Source organism: Oncorhynchus mykiss, chromosome 13 (assembly GCF_057628025.1).
Source record: "Oncorhynchus mykiss isolate SJ-2025 chromosome 13, ASM5762802v1, whole genome shotgun sequence".
NCBI classification, from domain to species: Eukaryota; Metazoa; Chordata; class Actinopteri; order Salmoniformes; family Salmonidae; genus Oncorhynchus; species Oncorhynchus mykiss.
The window spans coordinates 83,285,360-83,313,097 of NC_143034.1; the positions used below are offsets into that span (position 1 = coordinate 83,285,360).

Below are 27,738 nucleotides of genomic sequence, written 5' to 3' on the forward strand. Positions count from 1 at the left end.
ACCTGACAGGACACCGTCCTCTATGTAGACCAGAGACCTGACAGGACACCGTCCTCTATGTAGACCAGAGACCTGACAGGACACCGTCCTCTATGTAGACCAGAGACCTGACAGGACATCGTCCTCTATGTAGATATAAATATTATATATTACATTAGTTTTATATATATACTACATCACACAGGTCAGACTTGATCTGATTTATCTCTCGAGAAACTACAACTCCCTACTACATCACACAGGTCAGACTTGATCTGATTTATATCTCGAGAAACTACAACTCCCTACTACATCACACAGTTCAGACTTGATCTGATTTATCTCTCGAGAAACTACAACTCCCTACTACATCACACAGGTCAGACTTGATCTGATTTATCTCTCGAGAAACTACAACTCCCTACTACATCACACAGTTCAGACTTGATCTGATTTATATCTCGAGAAACTACAACTCCCTACTACATCACACAGTTCAGACTTGATCTGATTTATCTCTCGAGAAACTACAACTCCCTACTACATCACACAGTTCAGACTTGATCTGATTTATCTCTCGAGAAACTACAACTCCCTACTACATCACACAGTTCAGACTTGATCTGATTTATCTCTCGAGAAACTACAACTCCCTACTACATCACACAGTTCAGACTTGATCTGATTTATCTCTCGAGAAACTACAACTCCCTACTACATCACACAGTTCAGACTTGATCTGATTTATCTCTCGAGAAACTACAACTCCCTACTACATCACACAGTTCAGACTTGATCTGATTTATCTCTCGAGAAACTACAACTCCCTACTACATCACACAGTTCAGACTTGATCTGATTTATCTCTCGAGAAACTACAACTCCCTACTACATCACACAGTTCAGACTTGATCTGATTTATATCTCGAGAAACTACAACTCCCTACTACATCACACAGTTCAGACTTGATCTGATTTATCTCTCGAGAAACTACAACTCCCTACTACATCACACAGTTCAGACTTGATCTGATTTATCTCTCTAGAAACTACAACTCCCTACTACATCACACAGTTCAGACTTGATCTGATTTATCTCTTTATCTTTAAACCCAAAATAAGTGAAATGTTGTTTAATCGCTCAGCACTATTGAATATCCCTGACTTGATGATTTGTAGTTCTACAGTCAGTCAACTAACCCGGTCTGTCCTCAGGCTAGTGGACTAGCTTCATTCCATCCCTGACTTGATGATTTGTAGTTCTACAGTCAGTCAACTAACCCGGTCTGTCCTCAGGCTAGTGGACTAGCTTCATTCCATCCCTAACTTGATGATTTGTAGTTCTACAGTCAGTCAACTAACCCGGTCTGTCCTCAGGCTAGTGGACTAGCTTCATTCCATCCCTGACTTGATGATTTGTAGTTCTACAGTCAGTCAACTAACCCGGTCTGTCCTCAGGCTAGTGGACTAGCTTCATTCCATCCCTAACTTGATGATTTGTAGTTCTACAGTCAGTCAACTAACCCGGTCTGTCCTCAGGCTAGTGGACTAGCTTCATTCCATCCCTGACTTGATGATTTGTAGTTCTACAGTCAGTCAACTAACCCGGTCTGTCCTCAGGCTAGTGGACTAGCTTCATTTCATCCCTGACTTGATGATTTGTAGTTCTACAGTCAGTCAACTAACCCGGTCTGTCCTCAGGCTAGTGGACTAGCTTCATTCCATCCCTAACTTGATGATTTGTAGTTCTACAGTCAGTCAACTAACCCGGTCTGTCCTCAGGCTAGTGGACTAGCTTCATTTCATCCCTGACTTGATGATTTGTAGTTCTACAGTCAGTCAACTAACCCGGTCTGTCCTCAGGCTAGTGGACTAGCTTCATTCCATCCCTGACTTGATGATTTGTAGTTCTACAGTCAGTCAACTAACCTGGTCTGTCCTCAGGCTAGTGGACTAGCTTCATTCCATCCCTGACTTGATGATTTGTAGTTCTACAGTCAGTCAACTAACCCGGTCTGTCCTCAGGCTAGTGGACTAGCTTCATTCCATCCCTGACTTGATGATTTGTAGTTCTACAGTCAGTCAACTAACCCGGTCTGTCCTCAGGCTAGTGGACTAGCTTCATTCCATCCCTGACTTGATGATTTGTAGTTCTACAGTCAGTCAACTAACCCGGTCTGTCCTCAGGCTAGTGGACTAGCTTCATTCCATCCCTGACTTGATGATTTGTAGTTCTACAGTCAGTCAACTAACCCGGTCTGTCCTCAGGCTAGTGGACTAGCTTCATTCCATCCCTGACTTGATGATTTGTAGTTCTACAGTCAGTCAACTAACCCGGTCTGTCCTCAGGCTAGTGGACTAGCTTCATTTCATCCCTGACTTGATGATTTGTAGTTCTACAGTCAGTCAACTAAGCCGGTCTGTCCTCAGGCTAGTGGACTAGCTTCATTCCATCCCTGACTTGATGATTTGTAGTTCTACAGTCAGTCAACTAACCCGGTCTGTCCTCAGGCTAGTGGACTAGCTTCATTCCATCCCTGACTTGATGATTTGTAGTTCTACAGTCAGTCAACTAACCCGGTCTGTCCTCAGGCTAGTGGACTAGCTTCATTCCATCCCTAACTTGATGATTTGTAGTTCTACAGTCAGTCAACTAACCCGGTCTGTCCTCAGGCTAGTGGACTAGCTTCATTCCATCCCTGACTTGATGATTTGTAGTTCTACAGTCAGTCAACTAACCCGGTCTGTCCTCAGGCTAGTGGACTAGCTTCATTCCATCCCTGACTTGATGATTTGTAGTTCTACAGTCAGTCAACTAACCCGGTCTGTCCTCAGGCTAGTGGACTAGCTTCATTCCATCCCTGACTTGATGATTTGTAGTTCTACAGTCAGTCAACTAACCCGGTCTGTCCTCAGGCTAGTGAACTAGCTTCATTCCATCCCTGACTTGATGATTTGTAGTTCTACAGTCAGTCAACTAACCCGGTCTGTCCTCAGGCTAGTGGACTAGCTTCATTCCATCCCTGACTTGATGATTTGTAGTTCTACAGTCAGTCAACTAACCCGGTCTGTCCTCAGGCTAGTGGACTAGCTTCATTCCATCCCTGACTTGATGATTTGTAGTTCTACAGTCAGTCAACTAACCCGGTCTGTCCTCAGGCTAGTGGACTAGCTTCATTCCATCCCTGACTTGATGATTTGTAGTTCTACAGTCAGTCAACTAACCCGGTCTGTCCTCAGGCTAGTGGACTAGCTTCATTCCATCCCTGACTTGATGATTTGTAGTTCTACAGTCAGTCAACTAACCCGGTCTGTCCTCAGGCTAGTGGACTAGCTTCATTTCATCCCTGACTTGATGATTTGTAGTTCTACAGTCAGTCAACTAACCCGGTCTGTCCTCAGGCTAGTGGACTAGCTTCATTCCATCCCTGACTTGATGATTTGTAGTTCTACAGTCAGTCAACTAACCCGGTCTGTCCTCAGGCTAGTGGACTAGCTTCATTCCATCCCTGACTTGATGATTTGTAGTTCTACAGTCAGTCAACTAACCCGGTCTGTCCTCAGGCTAGTGGACTAGCTTCATTCCATCCCTGACTTGATGATTTGTAGTTCTACAGTCAGTCAACTAACCCGGTCTGTCCTCAGGCTAGTGGACTAGCTTCATTCCATCCCTGACTTGATGATTTGTAGTTCTACAGTCAGTCAACTAACCCGGTCTGTCCTCAGGCTAGTGGACTAGCTTCATTCCATCCCTGACTTGATGATTTGTAGTTCTACAGTCAGTCAACTAACCCGGTCTGTCCTCAGGCTAGTGGACTAGCTTCATTCCATCCCTGACTTGATGATTTGTAGTTCTACAGTCAGTCAACTAACCCGGTCTGTCCTCAGGCTAGTGGACTAGCTTCATTCCATCCCTGACTTGATGATTTGTAGTTCTACAGTCAGTCAACTAACCCGGTCTGTCCTCAGGCTAGTGGACTAGCTTCATTCCATCCCTGACTTGATGATTTGTAGTTCTACAGTCAGTCAACTAACCCGGTCTGTCCTCAGGCTAGTGGACTAGCTTCATTCCATCCCTGACTTGATGATTTGTAGTTCTACAGTCAGTCAACTAACCCGGTCTGTCCTCAGGCTAGTGGACTAGCTTCATTCCATCCCTGACTTGATGATTTGTAGTTCTACAGTCAGTCAACTAACCCGGTCTGTCCTCAGGCTAGTGGACTAGCTTCATTCCATCCCTGACTTGATGATTTGTAGTTCTACAGTCAGTCAACTAACCCGGTCTGTCCTCAGGCTAGTGGACTAGCTTCATTCCATCCCTGACTTGATGATTTGTAGTTCTACAGTCAGTCAACTAACCCGGTCTGTCCTCAGGCTAGTGGACTAGCTTCATTCCATCCCTGACTTGATGATTTGTAGTTCTACAGTCAGTCAACTAACCCGGTCTGTCCTCAGGCTAGTGGACTAGCTTCATTCCATCCCTGACTTGATGATTTGTAGTTCTACAGTCAGTCAACTAACCCGGTCTGTCCTCAGGCTAGTGGACTAGCTTCATTCCATCCCTGACTTGATGATTTGTAGTTCTACAGTCAGTCAACTAACCCGGTCTGTCCTCAGGCTAGTGGACTAGCTTCATTCCATCCCTGACTTGATGATTTGTAGTTCTACAGTCAGTCAACTAACCCGGTCTGTCCTCAGGCTAGTGGACTAGCTTCATTCCATCCCTGACTTGATGATTTGTAGTTCTACAGTCAGTCAACTAACCCGGTCTGTCCTCAGGTTAGTGGACTAGCTTCATTCCATCCCTGACTTGATGATTTGTAGTTCTACAGTCAGTCAACTAACCCGGTCTGTCCTCAGGCTAGTGGACTAGCTTCATTCCATCCCTGACTTGATGATTTGTAGTTCTACAGTCAGTCAACTAACCCGGTCTGTCCTCAGGCTAGTGGACTAGCTTCATTCCATCCCTGACTTGATGATTTGTAGTTCTACAGTCAGTCAACTAACCCGGTCTGTCCTCAGGCTAGTGGACTAGCTTCATTCCATCCCTGACTTGATGATTTGTAGTTCTACAGTCAGTCAACTAACCCGGTCTGTCCTCAGGCTAGTGGACTAGCTTCATTCCATCCCTGACTTGATGATTTGTAGTTCTACAGTCAGTCAACTAACCCGGTCTGTCCTCAGGCTAGTGGACTAGCTTCATTCCATCCCTGACTTGATGATTTGTAGTTCTACAGTCAGTCAACTAACCCGGTCTGTCCTCAGGCTAGTGGACTAGCTTCATTCCATCCCTGACTTGATGATTTGTAGTTCTACAGTCAGTCAACTAACCCGGTCTGTCCTCAGGCTAGTGGACTAGCTTCATTCCATCCCTGACTTGATGATTTGTAGTTCTACAGTCAGTCAACTAACCCGGTCTGTCCTCAGGCTAGTGGACTAGCTTCATTTCATCCCTGACTTGATGATTTGTAGTTCTACAGTCAGTCAACTAACCCGGTCTGTCCTCAGGCTAGTGGACTAGCTTCATTCCATCCCTGACTTGATGATTTGTAGTTCTACAGTCAGTCAACTAACCCGGTCTGTCCTCAGGCTAGTGGACTAGCTTCATTCCATCCCTGACTTGATGATTTGTAGTTCTACAGTCAGTCAACTAACCCGGTCTGTCCTCAGGCTAGTGGACTAGCTTCATTCCATCCCTGACTTGATGATTTGTAGTTCTACAGTCAGTCAACTAACCCGGTCTGTCCTCAGGCTAGTGGACTAGCTTCATTCCATCCCTGACTTGATGATTTGTAGTTCTACAGTCAGTCAACTAACCCGGTCTGTCCTCAGGCTAGTGGACTAGCTTCATTCCATCCCTGACTTGATGATTTGTAGTTCTACAGTCAGTCAACTAACCCGGTCTGTCCTCAGGCTAGTGGACTAGCTTCATTCCATCCCTGACTTGATGATTTGTAGTTCTACAGTCAGTCAACTAACCCGGTCTGTCCTCAGGCTAGTGGACTAGCTTCATTCCATCCCTGCTTTTGGAGTCTATTGTTCTGTCTGGTGGTAACTGTGTTTCTCTCTTTCTCTCTCCTTTGTCTCTCTCCCTCTCTCTTTCTCTCTCCTTTGTCTCTCTCCCTCTCTCTTTCTCTCTCCTTTGTCTCTCTCCCTCTCTCTTTCTCTCTCCTTTGTCTCTCTCCCTCTCTCTTTCTCTCTCCTTTGTCTCTCTCCCTCTCTCTTTCTCTCTCCTTTGTCTCTCTCCCTCTCTCTTTCTCTCTCCTTTGTCTCTCTCCTCTCTCTAACTCTCTCCTTCCTCTTTTCGCTCTCTCTCTCTTTATCTCTCCTTTCTCTCTTTTCGCTCTCTCTCTCTTCTCTCTCCTTCCTCTCTTTTCGCTCTCTCTCTCTCTTCTCTCTCCTTCCTCTCTTTTCGCTCTCTCCTTCCTCTCTTTTCGCTCTCTCCTTCCTCTCTTTTCGCTCTCTCTCTCTCTTCTCTCTCCTTCCTCTTTCTTTCTCCGTTCTCTTTCCTTTTTCTCTCTCCCTCTTCTCTCTTCTCTTTTCTCTCTTCTCTCTTCTCTTCTCTTTCCTCTCTCTCTCCTCTCTTCTCTCGCTCCCCAGGACCATCCTCATCTCTGAACACCACGATGCCTTCTAACAGTGCCTGGTCATCTAGTCGTGCCTCCAGCCACAGTGGTTCACTCACCAGTACAACACAAAGCACTACGGGTAGGTCTGACTCTCCCCACTACGGGTAGGTCTGACTCTCCCCACTACGGGTAGGTCTGACTCTCCCCACTACGGGTAGGTCTGACTCTCCCCACTACGGGTAGGTCTGACTCTCCCCACTACGGGTAGGTCTGACTCTCCCCACTACGGGTAGGTCTGACTCTCCCCACTACGGGTAGGTCTGACTCTCCCCACTACGGGTAGGTCTGACTCTCCCCACTACGGGTAGGTCTGACTCTCCCCACTACGGGTAGGTCTGACTCTCCCCACTACGGGTAGGTCTGACTCTCCCCACTACGGGTAGGTCTGACTCTCCCCACTACGGGTAGGTCTGACTCTCCCCACTACGGGTAGGTCTGACTCTCCCCACTACGGGTAGGTCTGACTCTCCCCACTACGGGTAGGTCTGACTCTCCCCACTACGGGTAGGCCTGACTCTCCCCACTACGGGTAGGTCTGACTCTCCCCACTACGGGTAGGTCTGACTCTCCCCACTACGGGTAGGTCTGACTCTCCCCACTACGGGTAGGTCTGACTCTCCCCACTACGGGTAGGCCTGACTCTCCCCACTACGGGTAGGCCTGACTCTCCCCACTACGGGTAGGCCTGACTCTCCCCACTACGGGTAGGCCTGACTCTCCCCACTACGGGTAGGTCTGACTCTCCCCACTACGGGTAGGCCTGACTCTCCCCACTACGGGTAGGTCTGACTCTCCCCACTACGGGTAGGCCTGACTCTCCCCACTACGGGTAGGCCTGACTCTCCCCACAACGGGTAGGCCTGACTCTCCCCACAACGGGTAGGCCTGACTCTCCCCACAACGGGTAGGCCTGACTCTCCGCACAACGGGTAGGCCTGACTCTCCCCACAACGGGTAGGCCTGACTCTCCCCACTACGGGTAGGCCTGACTCTCCCCACTACGGGTAGGCCTGACTCTCCCCACTACGGGTAGTCCTGACTCTCCCCACTACGGGTAGTCCTGACTCTCCCCACTACGGGTAGTCCTGACTCTCCCCACTACGGGTAGTCCTGACTCTCCCCACTACGGGTAGGCCTGACTCTCCCCACTACGGGTAGGTCTGACTCTCCCCACTACGGGTAGGCCTGACTCTCCCCACTACGGGTAGGCCTGACTCTCCCCACTACGGGTAGGCCTGACTCTCCCCACTACGGGTAGGCCTGACTCTCCCCACTACGCGTAGGTCTGACTCTCCCCACTACGCGTAGGTCTGACTCTCCCCACTACGCGTAGGTCTGACTCTCCCCACTACGGGTAGGTCTGACTCTCCCCACTACGGGTAGGTCTGACTCTGCCCACTACGGGTAGGTCTGACTCTGCCCACTACGGGTAGGTCTGACTCTGCCCACTACGGGTAGGTCTGACTCTGCCCACTACGGGTAGGTCTGACTCTGCCCACTACGGGTAGGTCTGACTCTCCCCACTACGGTTAGGTCTGACTCTCCCCACTACGGGTAGGTCTGACTCTCAGCTGGGACGATAAATAGAAAATGATTGTTCATTATGATCAGTAGTCTATACTAGAGAATTTAAATCAGTTTGTTAATATGGGTGATTGATAATGGTTGCAACCATCACATTGGAGGTATAAATCACATTGTTGTAAACTTCTCCTTCTGTCATTATCAATTCAGGTCATTTACCACCTTATGGATTGTTCTCTCTCTCTTCCCCTCTCTCTCTCTCCCCCTCTCTCTCTCTCTCCTCCCCCTCTCTCTCTCTCTCTCTCTCTTCTCTCTCTCTCTCTCTCTTCCCTCTCTCTTCCCCCTCTCTCCTCCCCCTCTCTATTCTCTCTCTCTTCCCCCTCTCTCTCTTCCCCCTCTCTCTCTTCCCCCTCTCTTCCCCCTCTCTCTTCCCCCTCTCTCTTCCCCCTCTCTCTTCCCCCTCTCTCTTCCCCCTCTCTCTTCCCCCTCTCTCTTCCCCCTCTCTCTTCCCCCTCTCTCTTCCCCCTCTCTCTTCCCCCTCTCTCTTCTCTCTCTCCTCCCTCTCTCTCTTCTCTCTCTCATCCCTCTCTCTCTTCTCTCTCTCTTCTCTCTCTCTTCCCTCTCTCTTCCCCCTCTCTCCTCCCCCTCTCTATTCTCTCTCTCTTCCCCCTCTCTCTCTTCCCCCTCTCTCTCTTCCCCCTCTCTCTCTTCCCCCTCTCTCTCTTCCCCCTCTCTCTTCCCCCTCTCTCTTCCCCCTCTCTCTTCCCCCTCTCTCTTCCCCCTCTCTCTTCCCCCTCTCTCTTCCCCCTCTCTCTTCCCCCTCTCTCTTCCCCCTCTCTCTTCTCTCTCTCCCCCCCTCTCTCTCCCTCTCTCTCTCTCCTCTCCCTCCCCCCTCTCTCCTCTCCCTCCCCCCTCTCTCCTCCCCCTCTCTCTCTCCTCCCCCTCTCTCTCTCCCTCTCCAGTCAGGTCAGGAGAGTCTAAATGGTCTCCAGGAGGGTGTAACTCGTCTCTGGCCCATGAGCTGTGGAAGGTCCCTCTGGCTCCTAAAGGTCTTTCAGCCCCTTCCCGCCCCCCTCCCGGCCTCACCAGCCACCCTCAGAAACCCCCTCCACCCTGGGGGGAAGCTCCTCTCCGCTTGGGGGGCTGGGGGCACTCTGACTCCAGATACACGCCTGGTGAGACTGCCTGTAACAGGGGGTGCAGATGTGTTAAACGGTGTGGGGAAATGTGTGTGTGTGTGTGTGGGGAAATGTGTGTGTGTGTGTGGGGAAATGTGTGTGTGTGTGTGGGGAAATGTGTGTGTGTGTGTGGGGAAATGTGTGTGTGTGTGTGGGGAAATGTGTGTGTGGGGAAATGTGTGTGTGTGTGGGGAAATGTGTGTGTGGGGAAATGTGTGTGTGGGGAAATGTGTGTGTGTGTGTGTGTGTGTGTGGGGAAATGTGTGTGTGTGTGTGGGGAAATGTGTGTGTGTGTGTGTGTGTGTGTGTGTGGGGAAATGTGTGTGTGTGTGTGTGTGTGGAAATGTGTGTGTGGAAATGTGTGTGTGTGTGTGTGTGTGTGTGTGTGTGTGTTGCCTAATTCAAGCTGTTTCACACCTTTTTCCACCTTTTGTTACGTTTTACAGTAAAATGGATTCAATATTATGTTCCCTCATCAATCTACACACAATACCCCATAATGACATCACAACACCCCGTAATGACATCCCAATACCCCGTAATGACATCACAACACCCCGTAATGACATCACAACACCCCGTAATGACATCACAACACCCCGTAATGACATCCCAATACCCCGTAATGACATCCCAACACCCCGTAATGACATCCCAACACCCCGTAATGACATCCCAACACCCCGTAATGACATCCCAACACCCCGTAATGACATCACAACACCCCGTAATGACATCACAACACCCCGTAATGACATCACAACACCCCGTAATGACATCACAATACCCCGTAATGACATCACAACACCCCGTAATGACATCCCCCCAACACCCCGTAATGACATCCCCCCAACACCCCGTAATGACATCCCCCCAACACCCCGTAATGACATCCCCCCAATACCCCGTAATGACATCCCCCCCAATACCCCGTAATGACATCCCAACACCCCGTAATGACATCCCAACACCCCGTAATGACATCCCCCCAACACCCCGTAATGACATCCCCCCAATACCCCGTAATGACATCCCCCCAACACCCCGTAATGACATCCCCCCAATACCCCGTAATGACATCACAATACCCCGTAATGACATCCCAACACCCCGTAATGACATCACAACACCCCGTAATGACATCACAACACCCCGTAATGACATCCCAACACCCCGTAATGACATCCCCCCAATACCCCGTAATGACATCCCAACACCCCGTAATGACATCCCAACACCCCGTAATGACATCACAATACCCCGTAATGACATCACAACACCCCGTAATGACATCACAATACCCCGTAATGACATCACAATACCCTGTAATGACATCACAACACCCTGTAATGACATCCCAATACCCCGTAATGACATCCCAATACCCCGTAATGACATCCCAACACCCCGTAATGACATCCCAACACCCCGTAATGACATCCCAACACCCCGTAATGACATCACAACACCCCGTAATGACATCCCAACACCCCGTAATGACATCCCAACACCCCGAAATGACATCCCAATACCCCGTAATGACATCACAATACCCCGTAATGACATCCCAATACCCCGTAATGACATCACAACACCCCGTAATGACATCCCAATACCCCGTAATGACATCCCAATACCCCGTAATGACATCACAATACCCCGTAATGACATCCCGATACCCCGTAATGACATCACAATACCCCGTAATGACATCCCGATACCCCGTAATGACATCACAACACCCCGTAATGATGTGCCGTAATGACATCACAATACCCCGTAATGACATCCCAATACCCCGTAATGACATCACAACACCCCATAATGACATCCCAATACCCCGTAATGACATCCCAATACCCCGTAATGACATCACAATACCCCGTAATGACATCCCGATACCCCGTAATGACATCACAATACCCCGTAATGACATCCCAATACCCCGTAATGACATCACAATACCCCGTAATGACATCCCAATACCCCGTAATGACATCACAATACCCCGTAATGACATCCCGATACCCCGTAATGACATCACAACACCCCGTAATGACATCACAACACCCCGTAATGACATCACAACACCCCGTAATGACATCCCAACACCCCGTAATGACATCCCAACACCCCGTAATGACATCCCAACACCCCGTAATGACATCCCAACACCCCGTAATGACATCACAACACCCCGTAATGACATCCCAATACCCCGTAATGACATCCCAACACCCCGTAATGATGTAGATTGATGAAGAGGGGGACGACAATTTAATCAATTTTAGAATAATGCTGTAACGTAACAATGTGGAAAAAAGTAAAGGGGTCTGAATACTTTCCGAAGGTGCCTATAGTTCCTGGAACCATGGCACAAAGGATCATGGGAGAACAAACACCAGAGTTGGTAGGGTAGGGCTTGGGCTTGGCCCCCCCCAGAGTCGGTAGGGTACGGCTTGGCCCCCCCCAGAGTCGGTAGGGTACGGCTTGGCCCCCCCCAGAGTCGGTAGGGTACGGCTTGGCCCCCCCAGAGTCGGTAGGGTACGGCTTGGCCCCCCCAGAGTCGGTAGGGTACGGCTTGGCCCCCCCCAGAGTCGGTAGGGTACGGCTTGGCCCCCCCCAGAGTCGGTAGGGTACGGCTTGGCCCCCCCCAGAGTCGGTAGGGTACGGCTTTGCCCCCCCCAGAGTCGGTAGGGTACGGCTTGGCCCCCCCCAGAGTCGGTAGGGTACGGCTTGGCCCCCCCAGAGTCGGTAGGGTACGGCTTGGCCCCCCCCCAGAGTCGGTAGGGTACGGCTTGGCCCCCCCCCAGAGTCGGTAGGGTACGGCTTGGCCCCCCCAGAGTCGGTAGGGTACGGCTTGGCCCCCCCCAGAGTCGGTAGGGTACGGCTTGGCCCCCCCCAGAGTCGGTAGGGTACGGCTTGGCCCCCCCCAGAGTCGGTAGGGTACGGCTTGGCCCCCCCAGAGTCGGTAGGGTACGGCTTGGCCCCCCCCAGAGTCGGTAGGGTACGGCTTGGCCCCCCCCAGAGTCGGTAGGGTACGGCTTGGCCCCCCCCAGAGTCGGTAGGGTACGGCTTGGCCCCCCCCAGAGTCGGTAGGGTACGGCTTGGCCCCCCCCAGAGTCGGTAGGGTACGGCTTGGCCCCCCCCAGAGTCGGTAGGGTACGGCTTGGCCCCCCCCAGAGTCGGTAGGGTACGGCTTGGCCCCCCCAGAGTCGGTAGGGTACGGCTTGGCCCCCCCCAGAGTCGGTAGGGTACGGCTTGGCCCCCCCCAGAGTCGGTAGGGTACGGCTTGGCCCCCCCCAGAGTCGGTAGGGTACGGCTTGGCCCCCCCCAGAGTCGGTAGGGTACGGCTTGGCCCCCCCCAGAGTCGGTAGGGTACGGCTTGGCCCCCCCCAGAGTCGGTAGGGTACGGCTTGGCCCCCCCAGAGTCGGTAGGGTACGGCTTGGCCCCCCCCAGAGTCGGTAGGGTACGGCTTGGCCCCCCCCAGAGTCGGTAGGGTACGGCTTGGCCCCCCCCAGAGTCGGTAGGGTACGGCTTGGCCCCCCCCAGAGTCGGTAGGGTACGGCTTGGCCCCCCCAGAGTCGGTAGGGTACGGCTTGGCCCCCCCCAGAGTCGGTAGGGTACGGCTTGGCCCCCCCCAGAGTCGGTAGGGTACGGCTTGGCCCCCCGCCAGAGTCGGTAGGGTACGGCTTGGCCCCCCCCCAGAGTCGGTAGGGTACGGCTTGGCCCCCCCCATAGTCGGTAGGGTACGGCTTGGCCCCCCCCATAGTCGGTAGGGTACGGATTGGCCCCCCCCATAGTCGGTAGGGTACGGATTGGCCCCCCCCAGAGTCGGTAGGGTACGGATTGGCCCCCCCCAGAGTCGGTAGGGTACGGATTGGCCCCCCCCAGAGTCGGTAGGGTACGGATTGGCCCCCCCCAGAGTCGGTAGGGTACGGATTGGCCCCCCCCAGAGTCGGTAGGGTACGGATTGGCCCCCCCCAGAGTCGGTAGGGTACGGATTGGCCCCCCCAGAGTCAGTCAAATCAAGTGTGTCTTGGTAATAATCGTCCGTTCTCTCCTGCCACTCAGGTTGTAGTTGGAGTGACGGTAGCAGCAGCTCAGGGAGAACCAACTGGCTCGTTCTCAAGAATCTCACAACTCAGGTAAACACACGCACTTACACACACACTCTGGCCTACTATCTACCAGTGTTGTAGGACTTGACTCTGACTTGACCAGTGGGGACTTAGTCAGAAAATCTCTCTTTTGTATAATTCAACATATTAGCTACAACAGCAAATGTGCAACAGTGTCATGAAATGGGGAAAACATGGTTTGATACTTTTAGGAGGACTACCAAGGGACTAGTGACTGGTTGACTACTTTTAGGAGGACTACCAAGGGACTAGTGACTGGTTGGAGGACTACCAAGGGGCTAGTGACTGGTTGGAGGACTACCAAGGGACTAGTGACTGGTTGGAGGCCTACCAAGGGACTAGTGACTGGTTGGAGGACTACCAAGGGACTAGTGACTGGTTGGAGGACTACCAAGGGGCTAGTGACTGGTTGGAGGACTACCAAGGGACTAGTGACTGGTTGGAAGACTACCAAGGGACCAACTGGTTGACTACTTTTAGGACTACCACCAAGGGGCTAGTGACTGGTTGGAGGACTACCAAGGGGCTAGTGACTGGTTGGAGGACTTCCAAGGGACTAGTGACTGGTTGGAAGACTACCAAGGGACCAATGACTGGTTGACTACTTTTAGGAGGACTACCAAGGGGCTAGAGACTGGTTGGAGGACTACCAAGGGGCTAGTGACTGGTTGGAGGACTACCAAGGGGCTAGTGACTGGTTGGAGGACTACCAAGGGGCTAGTGACTGGTTGGAGGACTACCAAGGGACTAGTGACTGGTTGGAGGACTACCAAGGGACTAGTGACTGGTTGGAGGACTACCAAGGGGCTAGTGACTGGTTGGAGGACTACCAAGGGGCTAGTGACTGGTTGGAGGACTACCAAGGGGCTAGTGACTGGTTGGAGGACTACCAAGGGGCTAGTGACTGGTTGGAGGACTACCAAGGGGCTAGTGACTGGTTGAAGGACTACCAAGGGGCTAGTGACTGGTTGAAGGACTACCAAGGGGCTAGTGACTGGTTGGAGGACTACCAAGGGACTAGTGACTGGTTGGAGGACTACCAAGGGGCTAGTGACTGTTTGGAGGACTACCAAGGGACTAGTGACTGTTTGGAGGACTACCAAGGGACTAGTGACTGGTTGGAGGACTACCAAGGGACTAGTGTCTGGTTGGAGGACTACCAAGGGACTAGTGACTGGTTGGAGGACTACCAAGGGACTAGTGACTGGTTGGAAGACTACCAAGGGACCAATGACTGGTTGACTACTTTTAGGAGGACTACCAAGGGGCTAGAGACTGGTTGGAGGACTACCAAGGGACTAGTCACTGGTTGGAGGCCTACCAAGGGGCTAGTGACTGGTTGGAGGACTACCAAGGGGCTAGTGACTGGTTGGAGGACTACCAAGGGGCTAGTGACTGGTTGGAGGACTACCAAGGGACTAGTGACTGGTTGGAGGACTACCAAGGGACTAGTGACTGGTTGGAGGACTACCAAGGGGCTAGTGACTGCTTGGAGGACTACCAAGGGGCTAGTGACTGGTTGGAGGACTACCAAGGGGCTAGTGACTGGTTGGAGGACTACCAAGGGGCTAGTGGCTGGTTGGAGGACTACCAAGGGGCTAGTGACTGGTTGGAGGACTACCAAGGGGCTAGTGACTGGTTGGAGGACTACCAAGGGGCTAGTGACTGGTTGAAGGACTACCAAGGGGCTAGTGACTGGTTGGAGGACTACCAAGGGACTAGTGACTGGTTGGAGGACTACCAAGGGGCTAGTGACTGTTTGGAGGACTACCAAGGGACTAGTGACTGGTGTGCTACTTTTAGGAGGACTACCATGGGGCTAGTGACTGGTTGGAGGTCTACCAAGGGGCTAGTGACTGGTTGGAGGACTACCAAGGGGCTAGTGACTGGTTGGAGGACTACCAAGGGACTAGTGACTGGTTGGAGGACTACCAAGGGACTAGTGACTGGTTGGAGGACTACCAAGGGGCTAGTGACTGGTTGGAGGACTACGAAGGGACTAGTGACTGGTTGGAGGACTACCAAGGGACTAGTGACTGGTTGGAGGACTACCAAGGGACTAGTGACTGGTTGGAGGACTACCAAGGGACTAGTGTCTGGTTGGAGGACTACCAAGGGGCTAGTGACTGGTTGGAGGACTACCAAGGGACTAGTGACTGGTTGGAAGACTACCAAGGGACCAATGACTGGTTGACTACTTTTAGGAGGACTACCAAGGGGCTAGAGACTGGTTGGAGGACTACCAAGGGACTAGTCACTGGTTGGAGGCCTACCAAGGGGCTAGTGACTGGTTGGAGGACTGCCAAGGGGCTAGTGACTGGTTGGAGGACTACCAAGGGGCTAGTGACTGGTTGGAGGACTACCAAGGGACTAGTGACTGGTTGGAGGACTACCAAGGGACTAGTGACTGGTTGGAGGACTACCAAGGGGCTAGTGACTGCTTGGAGGACTACCAAGGGGCTAGTGACTGGTTGGAGGACTACCAAGGGGCTAGTGACTGGTTGGAGGACTACCAAGGGGCTAGTGACTGGTTGGAGGACTACCAAGGGGCTAGTGACTGGTTGGAGGACTACCAAGGGGCTAGTGACTGGTTGGAGGACTACCAAGGGGCTAGTGACTGGTTGAAGGACTACCAAGGGGCTAGTGACTGGTTGGAGGACTACCAAGGGACTAGTGACTGGTTGGAGGACTACCAAGGGGCTAGTGACTGTTTGGAGGACTACCAAGGGACTAGTTACTGGTGTGCTACTTTTAGGAGGACTACCATGGGGCTAGTGACTGGTTGGAGGACTACCAAGGGGCTAGTGACTGGTTGGAGGACTACCAAGGGGCTAGTGACTGGTTGGAGGACTACCAAGGGACTAGTGACTGGTTGGAGGACTACCAAGGGACTAGTGACTGGTTGGAGGACTACCAAGGGGCTAGTGACTGGTTGGAGGACTACCAAGGGACCAATGACTGGTTGGAGGACTACGAAGGGGCTAGTGACTGGTTGGAGGACTACGAAGGGACTAGTGACTGGTTGGAGGACTACCAAGGGGCTAGTGACTGTCTTCTTCAAGGCTGTTACTTCCATTTCTTAACTTCTCCTCCCTCTTCTCCTCTCCTCCTCTCCTCCTCCTCTCCTCCTCTCTCCTACTGTCCTCCCCTCCCTCCTCTCCTCCCCTTATCTCCTCCCCTCATCTCCTCCTTCCTCCTCTCCTCTCTTCCCTCCCTCCCTTCCCTCCCTCCTCCCCTCCCTCCCCTCCCTCCCTCCCTCATCTCCTCCCTCTCTTCCCTCCCTCATCTCCTCCCCTCTCTTCCTCCCTCCTCTCCTCTCCTCTCTTCCCTCCCTCCCTCCCTCCCTCCCTCCCTCCCTCCCTCCTCTCCCCTTCTCTCCTCCTCTCCTCCCTCCCTCCCCCTCCCCTCCCTCCTCTCCTCCCTCCCTCCCCTCTCCTCCCCTCTCTCCAGATGGATGGTTCTACTCTGAGGACTCTCTGTATGCAACATGGTCCTCTGATTACATTCCACCTCAACCTGCCGCACGGCATGCTGTCGTATGTTACAGCTCCAAGGACGAGGCAGCCAAGGCACAGAAGAGTCTGCACATGTAAGACAATTATACACACACATGCAACTCCCTCCTTCTCTTCATCCCTCGCTCTCTCTCCTCTTCATCGCCCTCTCTCTCCTCTTCATCGCCCTCTCTCTCCTCTTCATCGCCCTCTCTCTCCTCTTCATCGCCCTCTCTCCTCTTCATCGCCCTCTCTCCTCTTCATCGCCCTTTCTCCTCTTCATCGCCCTCTCTCTTCTCCCTCTTCATCCCTCTCTCTTCTCCCTCTTCATCCCTCTCTCTTCTCCCTTTCCTCTTCATCCCTCTCTCTTCTCTCTCTCCCTCTTCATCCCTCTCTCTTCTCCCTCTTCATCCCTCTCTCTTCTCCCTCTTCATCCCTCTCTTCTCTCTCTCCTCTTCATCCCTCTCTCTTCTCTCTCTCCTCTTCATCCCTCTCTCTTCTCTCTCTCCTCTTCATCCCTCTCTCTTCTCCCTCTTCATCCCTCTCTCTTCTCTCTCTCCTCTTCATCCCTCTCTCTTCTCTCTCTCCTCTTCATCCCTCTCTCTTCTCTCTCTCCTCTTCATCCCTCTCTCTTCTCTCTCCTCAGGTGCGTACTAGGAACACTACCATTCTGGCTGAGTTTGCCAGTGAGGAGGAAATCAACCGTTTCTTTGCACAAGGTCAGTCATTGGCCGCTGCCTCCCCGGGCTGGCAGGCCATTGGCTCCTCTCAGAGCCGAATGGGCGGAGCCTTGGAGGGTTCCCACCCCTTCCCCAGCCGCGCCCCGGAGCCCAGTCAATGGAACGTCAGCGACCTCCATAGCTCCTCCCTTTGGGGCGGGTTGAACTATTCCACTAGCCTATGGGGCGCCAGCGAGGGCGGGAGGATCAACAGCCCTTCTCCAATCAGCTCCTTCCTCCCCGTGGATCACCTGACAGGGGGCGGGGACTCCATGTAAAGCCCGTGTCAGTCGAGTGGCGAACGCTGGACAGCGTGACGACAGACTGAGTCGTCTGGAATCGTTATTAGTCTCAAACACAAAGAAAAACAGTCCAAGACCAAAAAACAAAATGGCTCCTTCTCACTTACAAATATACAGGAAGGGGTTCACCCTGTGGAAAATACATACAGGAAGTAGGGGGGGGGGGTCACCCTGTGGAAAATACATACAGGAAGTAGGGGGGGGTCACCCTGTGGAAAATACGTACAGGAAGTAGGGGGGGGGGGGTCACCCTGTGGAAAATACGTACAGGAAGTAGGGGGGGGGGTCACCCTGTGGAAAATACGTACAGGAAGTAGGGGGGGGGGGGTCACCCTGTGGAAAATACGTACAGGAAGTAGTGGGGGGGGGGGGTCACCCTGTGGAAAATACGTACAGGAAGTAGTGGGGGGGGGGGTCACCCTGTGGAAAATACGTACAGGAAGTAGGGGGGGGTCACCCTGTGGAAAATACGTACAGGAAGTAGGGGGGGGGGGGTCACCCTGTGGAAAATACGTACAGGAAGTAGGGGGAACAGTTTGGTGAGGTGGTGTGGGTGGGGAGTGCCCTCTGGAGGTTGATGTGTTTCCCTGCACCATGTATCCAATTCTTCATTAAACAACCATATCAGTCGGTATACTTGAATCACGCAGGACAATTCTATAATGTTGAAGGACAGCAGAAATGCCTTATTACTGAAACCTAAAAAAAAACGACACAAAAAAGCTTTTGTCTATTTCATTCATGGTCCCTGTTATTGGAATTCCAATCATTGATGTGTTTTATTTAGTTGTTTTATTGTCATGTTGTTGTTTTGCTGACCATGTTGTTGTTTTGCTGACCATGTTGTTGTTTTGCTTCTAGCCATGTTGTTGTTTTGCTGGCCATGTTGTTGTTTTGCTGACCATGTTGCTTTTGCTGACCATGTATATTCTGGCCATGTTTTCATTTTCCTGACCATGTCTGTTTTGCTGACCATGTTGTTGTTTTGCTGGCCATGTTGTTGTTTTGCTGACCATGTTGTTGTTTTGCTCGCTGACCATGTTGTTGTTTTGCTGACCATGTTGTTGTTTTTGCTGACCATGTTGTTGTTTTGCTGACCATGTTGTTGTTTTTCCTTCCACTTTTGCACTGAACCGTTATTTTTCTCTCAGTGTTTAATCTGCAATACAGAGGGAGCTGCCAGTTCCAATGTAGCTGTTTATCGAGGACGTTCTTACTGTGTGTGTGTGTGTGTGTGTGTGTGTGTGTGTGTAGTGTGTGTGTGTGTGTGTGCGTGTGTAGTGTGTGCGTGCTCTCCTCTCTGCCTTGGCACAAATACCTTCTGGTGGTATTGTGGAGAAGCAGTTTAACGATGTGACGAGATGCTGATTGATGGCTGATGTTGATGTTTAAAGACAGAAGTATTTGCACCAATGTTGTGTTTGAAAGTTAAAGCGAGTCTCTGCAGTGTAAAGGACTGGGGGGGGGGGGGGGGGGGGCTGTGACTGGAGCCCCGCCCTGCCAGACTGGGGGGGGGGACGGGGGGATGGCTGTGACTGGAGCCCCGCCCTGCCAGACTGGGGGGGGGGCGGGGGGATGGCTGTGACTGGAGCCCCGCCCTGCAAGCTAGGGGACGGGGACGGGGGGGACGGCTGTGACTGGAGCCCCGCCCTGCCAGCTAGGGGACGGGAGCATGACAGCAGGGGCAGAACATGTTTGTTAGAGACCAGCCTGTTGTTGTGATGGAGGCAGCCTCCGGTTGTTATGGCGACGTTGTCCGGTTGTTATGGCGACGGCCTCGTTTTGTTATGGCGACGGACTTTGGTTGTTATGGCGACGGCCTCTGGTTGTTATGGCGTCTGCCTTCGGTTGTTGTGGCGCCGTCGGCCGGTTGTTATGGCGATGGCTTCCGGTTTGCTATGGAGACGGCCTCTTGTTTACAGGCCCTTAGGAGGGCGACAGGTGGGTGGTCATCTTCCTTCATTTTAAAAACAATAAAAAAATAAAAATTAAAAAATATTGAAAAAAAATATTAAAATTAAATAAAATCGCAAGAAAAAAAATATAAAAAGTAAAAATAAATGTTAAAAAATGAAAAGAATCTATACCACAACTATTATAGAGGACGAGAGCGATTCTGAAGCTTGGGAACCATGTTCTGACCTGTAGATCTGGTCGGTCAGTGTCCTGACTGTGAAGGAGTGAATTGCAGTCTCCTGAATGTGGGGTCGGTCAGTGTTATGTGTCCTGACTGTGGGGTCGGTCAGTGTCCCTGACTGTGGTCGGTAGGTGTCCTGACTGTGGGGTCGGTCAGTGTCCTGACTGTGGGGTCGGTCCAGTGTCCTGACTGTGGGGTCGGTCGGTGTCCTGACTGTGGGTCGGTCGGTGTGTCCCTGTCACGCTGTGGGGTCGGTCAGTGTCCTGACTGTGGGGGTCGGTGGGGATCTTTGCCTGACTGTGGGGTCGGTCAGTGTCCTGACCCCGTGGTTCTGGTTAAACCTGGAAGATGAGCAGTGCTTCCCCAGATCCTCTCCTTGTCGGAAGCATCCATCTTCTAGCACTGAAACGACTTCTAGTTGTGAGAGTTAGTTTGTTCTCTGCCAAAATACCTGCTTTAAGGTGGAAGAGCTCAGCGGTTTCACTGCCTGCCCCCCCTCCCACCCCCCAAAAAAAATGCTGTCTTAAGAAAAGGTAGAGAAATCGACGTGCTTCCTCCTCCTCCTCCTCCGCGCCACTGTCCTCCCAGTGTGTGTGACGTCAGTGGGACTGAACCATAAAGCTGATCCCTGTATCTATGCATATTGTAGCCAATCACAAGGACTACAGACACGGGGAGGAGGGGCTTAGTTCTGTCCGTGTCACGACGGCAAAATGTTTTCAAATATTTCCAGAAAATTAATAATGTGGTGATGATCTATATATATATATAAATATTAAATATATATATGACCTTGTTTCAATCTCTCTCATTGCCACAGATGGTGGTCAAGAGAGAAAAAAAAATATGTAAACAAAAAACAACAACAATAATAATAATAATAATCGTGTTTTTTTGGTTGATTGAATATTTTTGAACAGTGTAAAAAAGTCCACATTTTCATTTTTACTTTGTGTCCTGAAGAGAAGATAAGACCCCTCCCTCCTCTCCTCCCTCCTCATCTCCCCCCTCCTCATCTCCCCCCTCCTCATCTCCTCCCTCCTCATCTCCTCCCTCCTCTCCTCCCTCCTCATCTCCCCCCTCCTCCTCTCCTCCCTCCTCCCCTCCCCTCATCTCCTCCCCTCCTCCTCTCCTCCCTCCTCCTCTCTCTCCTCCCTCCCTCATCTCCTCCCTCCCCTCATCTCCTCCCTCCCCTCATCTCCTCCCTCCCCTCATCTCCTCCCTCCTCCTCTCTCCCCTCCTCCCTCTCTCCTCGCCAAGTCCTTTTTTTAGCCCAGTCTGTTTACAACAAGAGCATGATTGTAAATGTCTTAACAGGTTAGACTGTAGTCTGTCTGATCCTGACGCTGTGTGTCTCTTAACGACTCCCCCTTGTTACTCCCGTTACTGCTGTCGTAGGGACCAGGCAGCCATTTTACAATCACACCGGTGAATCGGGGGGGGAGCTTCTTCCTCGTACCTCCCTAGATGGCGCTCTGTCTGTCGTCGCTGTCTGTCGTCGCTGCTGGGGGGGGGGGGGGCTTCTTCCTCGTACCTCCCTAGATGGCGCTCTGTCTGTCGTCGCTGCTGGGGGGGGGGTGAATGTAACCTATCGGTGGTCGTAAACACAACGCGTTTGAATAACGGAGCGTCTAGATTTGCTATTTACAATATTGATTGTTTTTAAGTTGTGATGACGTGCAACGTGTGAGAGCTTCAGAACAGGGAGGAGATGTCAGCATTAGGACCTTCATTACTTTACTGACATTTTAGTATCTATAGAAACCAAAATAATAAAACTGTTGTTTCTCTCCAGTAGTTTTATTGGACTAGTAGAAGTTGCTAGTTGTGTGTGTTTTGACGTTGCGTTCCTTGACTGTATTGATTTAACTTTATAAATGCATTAGCGTACAACACAGACCCGGTTTGGGTATCACTCTGTTATGGACCTGTAAGTGCTGTGCCAGTATTCAACCACGGTAGATAAACAACCGCTCTACCAAATATATCATTCAATCAACAATAATAATTGTTTCACTAATTCCAGATTGTTGTTGCTTATTTCACTATTTTTTTTAGTTTTAACAAAATGTTGCAGGAAACATCAGAAACCAGTTTTATTTTTTTGTGTGTGTGTGTGAAAATTAACTTTATTGAAACGCTGAACTGAGGTGTGGAATAATAACTTTATTGAGACGCTGAACTGAGGAGATTTGGATTTGCACTTGGGATTGTTTAAAGATGGAAGGAGAGAGGACAGGACTAGGAGGCTGTCTGTCTCTCTGTCTGACTAGGAGGCTGTCTGTCTCTCTGTCTGACTAGGAGGCTGTCTGTCTGACTGGGAGGCTGTCTGTCTCTCTGTCTGACTAGGAGGCTGTCTGTCTCTCTGTCTGACTGGGAGGCTGTCTGTCTGTCTGACTGGGAGGCTGTCTGTCTCTCTGTCTGACTGGGAGGCTGTCTGTCTCTCTGTCTGACTGGGAGGCTGTCTGTCTCTCTGTCTGACTAGGAGGCTGTCTGTCTCTGTCTGACTGGGAGGCTGTCTGTCTCTGTCTGACTGGGAGGCTGTCTGTCTCTCTGTCTGACTAGGAGGCTGTCTGTCTCTCTGTCTGACTAGGAGGCTGTCTGTCTCTCTGTCTGACTAGGAGGCTGTCTTTCTCTTGGGCTGTGGTGTGTGTGTGTTAGTGTGTGTTGTTGTGCTCTGACAGGGTAGACAGGCTGGGTAGTGTAGTGGTATGAGGGGTGTCTCTGTGCTGATCTAGCCCAGCAGAGGGCACTGTCACGTGGGATGAGCTTAACTACCTGTCAGGGTAGCATGGTGCTGCTAGCACAAGGCTAGTTGCTGTTGTTTCAGAGGCCCGCCACTCAGCCTGACTCAGGAAAGGGTTCCGATTGGCTCTTAGCCCGACTCAGGAAAGGGTTCCGATTGGCTCTTAGCCCGACTCAGGAAAGGGTTCCGATTGGCTCTCAGCCTGACTCAGGAAAGGGTTCCGATTGGCTCTCAGCCTGACTCAGGGAAGGGGTTCTGAATCTGATTTGGTTCTTCAAAGCTGTTCAGGGAAAACCATGCTATGGGTACAAGTCTCCCCTTAACACAGATCTATGATCGTCTCCTCCCTACATCCTAACCTTAAACCATTTAGGGAGAAGGGGCCAGTGTCTGGGCAGGGCCAGGTAACTAAAGCCCTCTGATCAGTTATCACCGGGTGTTATTGTGTGCCTGTCGGAGTGGATGGTTAGACGAGGGACAAGCCGTCTGTCTGCTGAGACGTGACGCGGCACCCAAGTGTTAATCTCCTCTGTTTGTGTGTCTCCCCCCCCTCCCTCTCTCTCTGTCTTTCCTTCTCTGTCTCTCTCTCTCTCTGTCTGTCTCCCCCCCCTCTCTCTGTCTCTCTCTCTCTCCCTCTCTCTCTCTCTCTGTCTCTCTCTCCCTCCCTCTCTCTCTCTCTCTCCCTCCCTCTCTCTGTCTCTCTCCCCCCCCCTCTCTCTCTCTCTCTCCCTCCTCTCTCTGTCTCTCTCTGTGTCTCTCTGTTTAACTCAACCCAGTGTAGTAGTATGGTATGTTCTTCGTCATTACTACTACTGTCATGCCAAACCAAGGAAGAAGAAGAGGAAGGAAAGGGACGATGTTGTTGTTGTTGTTGATGTTGTTGTTGTTGTTGTCTGCTGGACAACGTTTATATGCTTGAAATCTTTTTTTTTTTTTTTTTTTTTTTTTGCAAAAGGAAGTTGAGGAATTTTAAAGAAAGTAAGTTTAAAGCAATGAGCAATGTACAATCCCCCTGATAGGTGCCGAGCCGCCAGACGCATTATCCTGTGATCATTAGTCTCCTGTCTGAGAGACGCGCTGCGTATTACCATGGTTTATCCTGTCTGAGAGACGCGCTGCGTATTACCATGGTTCTTCTATCTAAGAGACGCTCTGCGGTTCTCCTTCCCATCGCTGGTTAACAATGAGGCTCTGTGGCTTTTAGTTAAGACTTGACTGGGAGGAATCACGTGTCTCATTGTCATTTACATTGACCCTGGAAAGCTTTAGTCTATTATATATATATATATATATATCAGCACAGCACAAAGACCTGGGAGTTAGAGGGCTAACGGGGGAGGATAACGAGGGAGGATGGGGGAGGGTTACGAGGGAGGATTGGGGAGGGTTACGAGGGAGGATTGGGGAGGGTAGCGAGGGAGGATTGGGGAGGGTAGCGAGGGAGGATTGGGGAGGGTAGCGGGGGAGGATTGGGGAGGGTAGCGGGGGGAGGATTGGGGAGGGTAGCGAGGGAGGATTGGGGAGGGTAGCGAGGGAGGATTGGGGAGGGTAGCGAGGGAGGATTGGGGAGGGTAGCGAGGGAGGATTGGGGAGGGTAGCGAGGGAGGATTGGGGAGGGTAGCGAGGGAGGATTGGGGAGGGTAGCGAGGGAGGATTGGGGAGGGTAGCGAGGGAGGATTGGGGAGGGTAGCGAGGGAGGATTGGGGAGGGTAGCGAGGGAGGATTGGGGAGGGTAATGGGGGAGTAGGGTGCTCAAAGAGACTATGCAATGGTGTTATCCAGCCTTCCATGTCCATTCGGGGTTGGTTTGTTTATATCTAAAGGCCAGTCCACAGTGGAGACCTGGGCAGTGTTCCAGACCTGTCTCCTATGTTACTGCACTACTTATGACCAGGGACTCATAGACAGTGATTGCCCTCCGTAGGAACTACGGTGCCACAGCGCAGCCAGGGGGTCACGGTATTCCTAAAAAACATGTGTGCCATCACCTTTTCTACCTACTAGCCAACCAACCAGCCACAGGGGACAGCTATAGGCAGGAGGTTAGATTTACTGCTGCTTCTATAGAGACGTTCTATCACTGAGCGTTCTAGAGTTCTATCAGCTAGAAGTCTCTGCTTTACTTCTATAGAGACGTTCTATCGCTGAGCGTTCTAGAGTTCTATCACTGAGAGTTCTAGAGTTCTATCAGCTAGAAGTCTCTCCTTTACTTCTATAGAGACGTTCTATCACTGAGAATTCTAGAGTTCTATCACTGAGAGTTCTAGAGTTCTATCAGCTAGAAGTCTCTCCTTTACTTCTATAGAGACGTTCTATCGCTGAGAGTTCTAGAGTTCTATCACTGAGAATTCTAGAGTTCTATCACTGAGAGTTCTAGAATTCTATCAGCTAGAAGTCTCTCCTTTACTTCTATAGAGACGTTCTATCACTGAGAATTCTAGAATTCTCTCCTTTACTTCTATAGAGACGTTGTATCACTGAGAATTGTATCAGCTAGAAGCCTCAGACCTTGAGATGCAGAGTAGAATATTGGCCTGACCTGTAAACCTAATATGCACATTGCTTTGGGAGGCTGATTGATACGATGTACAGAGAGAAACCCATGTCTATAATATGACTAATAATAAAGACTTGTCAGTTACAGGGCCGGTGTTTTGGCGTTGTGTCTTCCTGACGGGGGGGGGGGGGGGGGTTCAGGGTCTTTGTATTATCTCGTCTTCTTCGGGGGGGAAACTGCACTTTCTGAAGGACAATCCTTATTTTGGTAACACAGAGGCCTGATGTAACGTTTAACCAAGGTAGAGACTCCAGCCTGCTCCTCCCACCGTCATCCCATGTCTCCTCCCATCGTCGTCACCACGACGATGCTGTCGTTCTGTTTGTCATTGTTTTTATTTCATAATAATAACGATATATATTATTATTATTTTTCCTTCTTGGTTGTTGTTTTTATTTTACTTGTGTGTGTGATTATTTTAGTATTAAAGAGAATGTGTACTGAAGGTGTTTATTAGGTTGGTTGGTGGACGGTCTCCTGGGCTGAGCCGACCGGCCGACCGACCGACCGAGCGCTAGGCATATTGATAACTGTTTGTTTGTAAACCTTCTGGCCGTAGTGTCGGAACACAAAGCTGTATAACTTGGGTACAACCCTCAATAAAAAGACTAACAGTGATTTGACTGATGTTGTCTGTCGTCTGTTCATTTCTGGCCCTATCCCCAAATAGAGCCCTACACCCTACACACTTGTTAGGGGCGGCAGGGTGTCAAAGGAATTTAACAATTCCTGTATGTGTTCATTAACCAATTCAATTAAAATCATTCTGTCTGTTTCTAAGAATTTGTAGATCCTTATTTGCATGAAATAGACAGAGACCAGTCTTATCAAAATTAGCCAATGTCATTTATTCTCGAGAGCGCTGCTCATATACTGTTGTAGAGGTTTCTATCAAATATGACGTCATAGGTTATAAAATGACTCTCCTCCTCTCGACCAAGACAAAGCAGGTTTAAAAGTTCATTCCAACTCTCCTCGCACACATACCTGACACACACTATACCTGGATTAACTCCTGAAGTCTCACCATAGTTTATTACCACTTAGCAGACAGTTCCAGATACAGAGAACCTGGAGGGGCTCTCGCTGTCTTATGTAATCACCACAGAGTTATAGCTGAGTCGGTTCAAACATAGGTTAATGACCCTCTTCGCTTAAAAGACACATTAATTCCTACACAATGGTTAATTTCCAATTACCCCTTATCCATGCTACATAACCTCTTTCTTAGGAACTAACATTATTAATCAGATATTGTAAAAGAGGGTAGAGTTTAATTAATTATAGTCATTTTTAAATGTAAATATTGTTTAGTCAGTATCATAAAATGCCTAACGGGTGGGCCTGGTGGGTAAGACCGTTGGGATTGGAGAGGAGTCATCATCATGGTAGAGGGTCTGGTGGTTAAAACCGTTGGGATCGGAGAGGAGTAATCGTCATGGTAGAGGGGCCTGGTGGGATTGGAGAGGAGTAATCATCATGGTAGAGGGGTCTGGTGGTGAAGACCGTTGGGATTGGAGAGGAGTCATCATCATGGTAGAGGGGCCTGGTGGGTAAGACCGTTGGGATTGGAGAGGAGTAATCATGGTAGAGGGGTCTGGTGGGTAAAACCGTTGGGATTGGAGAGGAGTAATCATCATGGTAGAGGGGTCTGGTGGTTAAAACCGTTGGGATTGGAGAGGAGTAATCATCATGGTAGAGGGGCCTGGTGGGATTGGAGAGGAGTCATCATCATGGTAGAGGGGTCTGGTGGTGAAGACCGTTGGGATTGGAGAGGAGTCATCATCATGGTAGAGGGGTCTGGTGGGTAAGACCGTTGGGATTGGAGAGGAGTCATCATCATGGTAGAGGGGTCTGGTGGGATTGGAGAGGAGTCATCATGGTAGAGGGGTCTGGTGGGTAAGAACGTTGGGATTGGAGAGGAGTCATCATCATGGCAGGGGGGCCTGGTGGTTAAGACCGTAACTGAAAGGTTTCTGGTTTCCGAGCCGACGCGGTGAAAAATCTGTCGACGTGCCCTTGAGCAAGGCACTTAAACCCTAAATGCTCCTGTAAATTTCTCTGGATTACAGCGTCTGCTAAATGACAAAGATGTGAAATGGTGAAACTTCCACCTTTTACAATATTGATTACACCTGACACATCCTCTCAGATTACAACTGGCACATCCTCTCAGATTACACCTGGCACATCCTCTCAGATTACACCTGACACATCCTCTCAGATTACACCTGCCACATCCTCTGAGATTACACCTGCCAAATCCTCTCAGGTCTCTATAGGGTGTCGTCCAGGGACACCTGATACATTCTCAAGGGTGGGGTCGTAAA

The 27,738-nt window shown here is 50.8% G+C and overlaps 1 protein-coding gene and 2 long non-coding RNA genes across 3 annotated transcripts in view; 1 reads left to right on the forward strand and 2 right to left on the reverse strand.

The window, feature by feature from the left end:
* Positions 1-18,057, forward strand: part of tnrc6a (trinucleotide repeat containing adaptor 6A) — a 77,394-nt gene extending 59,337 nt beyond the window's left edge. Inside the window, 7 exon segments of the mRNA XM_090194506.1 lie at positions 6,580-6,687; positions 9,095-9,307; positions 13,386-13,459; positions 16,904-16,979; positions 16,982-17,042; positions 17,594-17,601; positions 17,604-18,057. Coding sequence (XP_090050632.1) covers positions 6,580-6,687; positions 9,095-9,307; positions 13,386-13,459; positions 16,904-16,979; positions 16,982-17,042; positions 17,594-17,601; positions 17,604-17,944 — 881 coding nt within the window. The 3' untranslated portion in view covers positions 17,945-18,057.
* Positions 18,058-21,436: 3,379 nt separating this feature from the next.
* On the reverse strand, positions 21,437-22,691 carry LOC149979044 (uncharacterized). Its single transcript, XR_016485534.1, has 2 exons — positions 21,640-22,691; positions 21,437-21,564 (listed from the first exon to the last, which is right to left on the reverse strand). It is a non-coding gene; the product is annotated as an uncharacterized LOC149979044 (long non-coding RNA).
* Positions 22,692-23,626: 935 nt separating this feature from the next.
* LOC149979045 (uncharacterized) lies at positions 23,627-26,033 on the reverse strand. The gene is made up of 2 exons (XR_016485533.1): positions 25,107-26,033; positions 23,627-25,042 (listed from the first exon to the last, which is right to left on the reverse strand). It is a non-coding gene; the product is annotated as an uncharacterized LOC149979045 (long non-coding RNA).
* Between the last annotated feature and the right edge of the window lie 1,705 nt (positions 26,034-27,738).